At 32.4% G+C, this 8419-nt stretch overlaps 1 protein-coding gene across 1 annotated transcript; it reads left to right on the top strand.

Moving 5' to 3' along the window:
- The first annotated feature begins 262 nt into the window (after window positions 1-262).
- LOC149261543 (beta-glucosidase 13-like) lies at window positions 263-4712 on the top strand. The gene is made up of 13 exons (XM_089422369.1): window positions 263-746; window positions 863-929; window positions 1036-1094; window positions 1174-1249; window positions 1332-1412; window positions 1498-1585; window positions 2949-3201; window positions 3291-3406; window positions 3540-3760; window positions 3883-3914; window positions 4028-4130; window positions 4224-4332; window positions 4430-4712. Exons 1-13 carry the CDS (start codon window positions 597-599, stop codon window positions 4596-4598), a joined length of 1524 nt encoding a protein of 507 aa, XP_089278495.1. The 5' UTR covers window positions 263-596; the 3' UTR covers window positions 4599-4712.
- The last annotated feature ends 3707 nt before the right edge of the window (window positions 4713-8419 follow it).

Here is an 8419-nt window from a genome sequence, read left to right as displayed (position 1 = left end):
GTTGAAATGAATTTAGTAAATGCTTTATACATTTTATTCAATTGCGGCCACAGGCCGGCCTCATGTGTCAGCGTCGCAGGCAAATTGCACCCGGCCCGTAAGATTCGCGATGGATGAGATGGGTAAAAAAAGATAATGCAATATAGCGGCCGGGCACTATGTTCTTTCTTTTCATAATATAGGGCCGAGCATTGTGGTTCGTCGGACCACCCGGTTCTGCGAGGGCGCTATCTTCTTTTTATTCACATTGGCCGGCATTGTGGTCCTTCGGTTGAGCACGAACAAGGAATTAGCCCACCCCGGTTTGAAAGACATCTTGGCGAACAATATCTACTTTGCCTGACACATGGTTGATTTTTTATTTTATTGTCAGCCCGCGTGATCCGGCATGGATGCTCTCAGCAAAATCATATTCGTATTTGTCTTTTCTACTGATGAAATACGACGGCTCCTTGTTGAAAAGATGATCAGATCCATCTGATGACATGCTCTAATATTTACCTTGTAATGACCCTTTCGTCATAACAAATCTGGTGCCTATAAATTGCAGCTGGGCATCATACTTCAACTCAAAGTCGAGGTCAAGAACTGGTGTGATGGCAGGAATTCAAGTCCTAAGGCCACTTTGCATCTGTTTGCTTTCAGTCTACCTGCTGCACATTGTAGCTGCAGTAGCTTCACCAAGACTAGGTAGAAGCAGCTTCCCAAGGGGTTTCAAATTTGGTGCAGGGTCATCTGCTTATCAGGTTCCACTTTCATCACTAGTAGTACCTACACCTATGTTCATTATTTACACACTATGTAGCCCACTGCTTGCCTGGTTTCATATTTTAGTTTTTCACAAATTCTGTTTGTGTAACAGGCGGAAGGAGCTGCTCATGAGGGTGGGAAAGGCCCCAGCATTTGGGATACATTCTCCCACACTCCAGGTTTCACTGGCCCATACATGCAGACCCATTACTAATATGAAGAGCTAGTTTAGTTAAGTGGGATGTCTTATGTGCATTTATTTGGTGTTCTTGAACGTTAATGCAGGTAAAATCGCTGATGGAAAGAATGGGGATGTTGCAGTAGATCAATACCACCGTTATAAGGTACAAATTAAAAGTATTTGAAGACCTGAAGTTCTTTTGAGTGTTCATGGAATTAATTTATTTTGTAACCTGCATGCAGGAAGATGTGCAGCTTCTCAAATACATGGGAATGGATGTCTATCGTTTCTCTATCTCCTGGTCACGCATATTTCCTAGTAAGTTGACTTATAAATCAATCGACAATGATTTTCTGTGACCATTAGCTTCTGTAACTCTCTTGTTTCCATTTTTCAACAGAGGGGTCGCCAAGACACGGACCAGTCAATAAAGTGGGAATCATTTATTACAATAATCTCATCAACGAGCTGCTCAGGAATGGTATTAAACTAAATGGTTTGGTAGCCTTGTGTAAAGCTTTACATGTATGTGGCCTTTCTGTACATGGGTCTGAGTTTTGGTGCAGGTATACAACCTTTTGTTACGCTGTTTCACTGGGACATGCCACAAGCTCTGGAGGATGAGTACGGGGGATTCCGTAGCAAAAGAATCGTGTAAGATTCATGGTTATAATTCTCTGTCACGTTTGCTTTCGTCAGAGTCATTTTCAAAGTTTAAACTTAGTAGGGAGAGCTCGAAGATGAAGTCATTTTGGGAATTAAAATTGGCTGAAAATATGAAAATAAGCAGTATTTCAATGGGCATTAAATGAGCTGGGTTTGTATATGCTGAAAATAAGTAGCTTGTGAATGGGCATTAAATGAACTGAGGTTGTGAATGAGCATTCGATGAGCCGGGGTTGTATATGCTGAAAATGAAAATAAGTAGCTTGTGAATGGGCATTAAATTAGCTGAGATTGTATATGCCCAGTGTTGGATTTTGGTATCCAACTGTAGACATATACAACCCCACTCATTTAATGTCCATAGACAAACTGTATGTTTGTTAACATTAAAATTATGTCTAGAAGTATTCAAGCTTCACTGAGCTTTGCACAATCCTAAATAATAAGCATCTCATTGTAGATTAGTTACTAACCTTTCACAACAGCCTTCTCTACCATTTGGAGTGTTTAAAATTTTGAAAACTCCTAAATAGTCATTCTCTGAATTATTTCTTTCCGTCTGTTTTAGTTTTTTTGTTATCCTTCATGTCATCATGAAGAAAGTGTTATTTTCAGTAGAACTATATTTTGCTGTGAAAGAAGCCTACTAGAAGAAGTAATTTGTTAGATTGATTTAGATTTTTAGAAGTTCTACTGTGATTACAGAAAGCTTATTTACTTTTATTTCTTAATGAAAGTATGATGAATTTTTTCTTTGCCATTCAGGCTGGCCCAGGGTTAGCTTTATCTTAAAAACAATCTATTTATGGGTAAATCTCATTGTGAGTTGATTATTCTTCTTCCATCCACTATTTATGGGTAAATCTCAATTGTGAGTTGATTATTCTTTTTCCATCCATTTTCTAAAACATGAAAAAATATTTATACAGTTATTATATTAAAAATATCTATTTTTTTCTCTTCCATCCAATAAGTCTTGCGGATTTCCTGAATATTCTGGAATAAAAAAGACATAAGGACATGGGCAAATAATTCACCATGCCCATGTCGGAATATTCCGGGAATCAACCATATCCCAATATTTGGGAAATCAATAATCGACATAAGACCGACCCCTGGCCATGATCAACCTCATCTTAAAAAATAAATCTAATTATAAATAAATCTCATGGTAAGTTTTCTTTTTCCATCCACCTTCTAAAACATACCCAAAAAAAATATTCAAATTTAGTCATCCTTACCTCTGTTACACATTTCAGGAATATTTTGAAATCTTAGGCTATCTCTATTACACATTTCCGGAATGTTTTGAAATCTTACCAGCAAAACTTCTGACAGTTTACTTTTTCAGGGAGGACTTTAGCATATTTGCAGAAGAATGCTTTCGAGCCTTTGGAGACCGTGTGAAGTACTGGGTAACTGTAAACGAACCGCTGCTCTTCTCACTTGGTGGCTATGATTTAGGCATTCACGCACCGGGCCGCTGTTCAGCTGGATTTGGAAACTGCACAGCGGGAAATTCGGCAACCGAGCCTTATATTGTAACCCACAATATGCTTCTTGCGCATAGTGCCGCTGTAAAATTATACAGGACCAAATACCAGGTGAGATTATACCCTATGTTAAATCTAGCCACATAAATTTATGAAAGAAATATACATTAGTGGAGTAAATTTCGGAAAACAAATTGCAGGGGATTCAGAAAGGTTCCATAGGCATAGTCCTTATAATGAGCTGGGTGGTACCATTCTCAAAGTCTAAGCTTGATCAACGGGCTGCCCGCAGAGCATTTGATTTCAGAATAGGATGGTATGCAAGGGTTTTATGTTTTTCACTGTCAATTCGGGTATCTATGAACAAAATGTTCAGTCCGACTTTACTGGATTTCAACCCCAAAAATTGTCATGTCGAAATAGGAATACTAATATTTTTTGGATTACAGGTTTTTGGATCCTCTGGTATTAGGGAAGTACCCTGATTCTGTAACAAGGTTGGTTAAATCACGGCTACCACGGTTCACCGCTAAAGAGGCAAAAGAGCTAAAAGGCTCATTCGACTTTCTTGGTTATAACTACTATACAACACAATATACCACCAGTAATCCCAATCCACCAAATCCACTGAAGACAGACTTTGTCTTAGATGCCCGTTGTAATGTTTCATGTAAGTATAATTTGCGCTGAATCGAAATCCCTTTTAATGGTAAATTACTGAACCATATCTGATACATCAAGTTTGCAGTCCTATTATAATTATTTCATCTGGGTAATTGCTCTTCGTTTCAGATCAAGTAAATGGAGTGTACATTGGATCAGATGTATGCGGTTTGAGATTTTTTCCCCTGTAAATTTTTCTCGAGTTGATTCGTAGACTTTGCAAAACATGTTGGCTGGAATTTATATTTATATATGCTTGCACATACTTTCGCAGGAAGGTGTGAGCGATTTCAGGTCTTACCCAGCTGGACTAAGGGGCGTAATAAACTATACAAAGCACCGCTATAACAATCCCCCCATATACATCACTGAGACTGGTAAGTAGGTTTTAAGGTTCATTCATGGAGTTGGATTTTCATCTTGTCAAAAATATGCATCTGTTGATTAAGAACACCATCTATTTTCAACAGGATATGCTGATTTTGACAATGGCACAACCCCGCTTGAACGGGCATTGAACGATTCTGGGCGAATGAAGTACCATTCTGAACATTTGTCACACCTGCTTCAGGGCATAAAGTATGTATGCATGTGAATTCTGTAGTTATTCGAGTATATTGCTGTGTAGAATTTGGTTTACTGATATTTCTTTGCAATGTAATAAAATCAATGTCAGGGAGGGAGCGGATGTCCGAGGTTATATAATTTGGTCTTTGATGGACAGCTTTGAGTGGTCGAGCGGTTATAATTATCGATTCGGTTTATATCACGTGGATTATAAAGACAATTTAAAACGATATCCGAGGTCATCAGCACATTGGTTTAAACGCATCCTCAGGCGATGATGTTTCATTTGTATATGTAGCGTTCGAGGTCATCTGCAGCTGCTGCTCTACATAGGCAATTAAACTATGTATAAATTAGCCTAGCTACCAATGTAAAATTTTTGCATCTTCCTGCTTGTCTTTCTGCTGGGATTATGTTGACTATCTCATCTAGTTTTTTTAATGGCTCATCTATAAATTGTCCATATACAAAATTACATGTAAATGTACTAATCTGTTTCTTTATATATCTTATATAATACAATCTTGTTTTTTTCCTCTGAAAAAAAATGAGACTAGCTATGTAAGTTTCATCGCTGATTGAGTAGGTTTATTAGCTGATTTGCTGCTTTAATAGGTTTGTTTCTTTTAGTTAGTATCATAACTAAATAGAATTATCTGGACCATTATTATTTTAAAATTCTCAAATATATTTGGTCTCTTTTGAATTAAGAGATATGTAATTTTTGTTTGTGTAGTAACTGCTTTCTAGTTTAAGAAGATATATATTTAAATTTGTGTTAGTGGTGGGTTGTTTTACTATTTTATGTGTTGTTTTTTTGTTTTTAAAATCAAGATTTAAATTTTTGAGAAATTCGAATTTTTTTGTTTATTAAATTATATTTTTTTAATGCATAAATGAATTGAATATCTTAAAAATCTTTTAAATATTTGAATTATACAAACTATAAAAATCAAACATACAATTCAACACTTTAAAAAACTTCTAAATACCCAAACTGAAACATGCCAACCTTCAGTTATTTCTATCAAAATTAAACTTAAATAATACTCATAGAATATCAATACTTACAAAAAATTAAACTGCTCATTATTATTTATCATTTTTAGTAACTAATATTTTATTTAATTTGAAAAATAAATTTAATATAAATATTTTCTGTATTCAAGCTTGTGTGATCCATAATGAATTAAACAAAGTCTTTAGGTAGAAATCACATAATATAATTTTTTGGCCAACTCGTTTCAAACCAACAAGTGTGGTTCATGATCAAGACCAGGCCAATGTACTTATTTAATCCAACAATATAATTAATATGTTTTATATTTTCCAAATATCATCGAGCCCTACGACTTTCATATCACTGCACCGATAAAATTATTAATAATATTCGGTTCTATAATTTAAATAATATTATATTTCTTAACTAATTTAAAATATTTTAATTAATTAGTGAATAATCTGTTTTCTGAAATGTGTGAGTTCAATTATTTTAATATTTTTTAATATGTTTTGAAATTTATGAAATAATTATATCTAATGTGAAAATTATTTTTCAAAAAAAAAAAAAATTTTGGAAAAAAAACTGGAACGCAGGCCATGAGGTTATCATTAAACTCTCCCAACCATCTGAGATATCTTCCATAACTATTCTCTAAATATATGTTATAATTAACTCATTTTTAAAATTTATAAAATAATAATATCAAATGTGATAGTAATAATAGATTTTCAAAATGACCTATTCTATAAAAAAAAAATCATCTTGTAATTACCCATTTTTTCATGATGTGGTTTTAAGTTGGGAGAGTTCGTCAGGGGATACAGTGTGTTTCTACCATTTCGGGCGGTTGCAGCAGCGAACAGCACAGAGAATGGAAGAGACAGGAGGGCTAGCCGCGGCAGAGCCTAACCAATGGCAACCGCAACACCAGGAGCCCAGAGAGTACCATGTCCTTTGAGTACAGGGGAGCATGGGCGGATCCAAAGAGTACCATGTCCTTTGAGTACAGGGGAGCATGGGCGGATCCAAAGAGTACCATGTCCTTGAGTACAGGGGACTCAGGGTTGGAATTTGACGGGCAAAAATGCCTTTCATAAGGCATTTTGATCCTATTTTACGTTTGTTTATTTATTTATTTATTTTTGGGTTAAAAACCATTTTTGTGATGGGTTTTGAAAATATATAGAACGTATTTTTGACAGTTCACTTTTTAAGAAAAACGTGATTACTACCCTCTCAAACAGCTGAAAACATGCATGGGCAGCAGTGGAATTTGATCGCTCTCATTTACTCGTAATATATTTTATTGACTGGTCAATAATTAAGTGGTATAATATTTAGAATTTGTGTCATAACATTTGTTTTTATTCAAACAAATTAGGTTCATGTTATTTAAAGTTATCGATGAATATTTGATGGCACGTATTTGCTGGTAATACATTATATTGAGTAATCAATAATTAAGCGTTATAATATTTGGAATTCACAATATAATATTTGTTTATATATGAATAAATTAAGTTTATGTATGGTATTGGTTTTACTAAAAACTCAAACTTTATTTCGATTTTATGTGATTATGACATTGAGTGATAATAATTATGGGTTGTAATATTTGGAATTCACACAATAATATTTGTTTATACTTAAATAAATTAAGTTTATGTTGTTTATATTTAAATAAATTAAGTTTATATATGGTATTAGTTTTACTAAAAATTCAAACTTTATTTCAATTCTATGTGATTATGATGGTAGAGAAGATGGGCACTATTGAGAATAGATTTCGGTTAACTCTAAAGTTTTTGAGATGGAAATTTTTTTATGGGAAGTTTTCTTGTTTACATTGGTGAAAGAAATCTATTTGTTTTTACTGAAAATTACAACATTAAAATTATGTAATAGAAATCCAATATGAGAATATTGAAATAGGAGCATATTGATTGCAATAACAATGAGTTGGGTGTGAGTAAAATAGATTTCTAGATTTGCCCATAATTTTTGTTTCATGTTTTTGGGAGAAAAACTCATAGGTGGAATCTGGATGGTTTGGGAGTTGTGGATCTTATCCATGAGTAAAACAACCTTCATGATTCAACAAATCATTTAGTTATGGTCATCTTGTGATTGAAAGGTATCTTTTTAATTAAACCTTTATTAATGAAGGGTCAATTTATTATCAAAAGATTATGATTGCATGGAAATTTTTTAAATATAAAGTTCTTTGAGAGGTAAAATAAAGACCCAAAACGTGAAAAAAAAATTGTTTCATGGATAATGAAGAATCCAAATTCAAACTGTGCAAGGGAGCATGGGCCGATCCAAAGTGGAATGAACATTATAAAAAATATTGAGATATATGGGATTGCATATATTTAATAATTTAAATTTTTATTTTAATAGATTGCCTTTAGATTTCCAATCAAATTAATAATGTTTTTGAAAAAATTAAAAAATAAATATTTAATTATATTTTAATAATATATATAAAAGTTTTAATAAATTTATTTTTGTAATTAAATCGCATAAGTAAATTGAATTTCACATTTTATTATTAATTTTTTTTTAACTAGAAAAATTGTTTTATTTTATAACATGTAATTAATAATTATAATTATAATTTAATAATAATTATAATTATAATTATAATTTAATAATAACTAATTTTCTATAGATACATTAATAATTGTGTAAAGATGAGTGTAAAATAAACTCAATAATGAATTATTTATTATTAGTAATTACGCATAGATAAATAAAAGAAGAATACTTTGGAGGAATATTTTTATATGTCATTGTAGTGATGGATTTTTTATTTTAAAATGTATTTTTTTTGGAAAAGTATAATAAAATGTGAATTTAAAAATTAAAAAAAAAATGGAGTAGATTTGATTGGTTATTTTTATGCACCAGGTATTATTTTAATGATGATGTTGAATTTTTGGAATTTTGAATTTTATCATCATAATATATATATATATATATTTTTTTTTTAATTTCAAAATATAATCCATATCTAGGCAATAAAATGTTAAAGATAAACTTTAAATATTATAAAAAGATTTGAGTGAGATGGATTTGATTGATTATTTATAT

This window comes from Pinus tabuliformis, chromosome 6 (assembly GCF_031772625.1).
Source record: "Pinus tabuliformis cultivar Carrire ecotype Pingquan chromosome 6, CPIR1, whole genome shotgun sequence".
Classification (NCBI taxonomy): Eukaryota; Viridiplantae; Streptophyta; class Pinopsida; order Pinales; family Pinaceae; genus Pinus; species Pinus tabuliformis.
The sequence above is the reverse complement of the archived record's forward strand: the minus strand, read 5'-3'. Positions and strand labels throughout refer to the sequence as shown.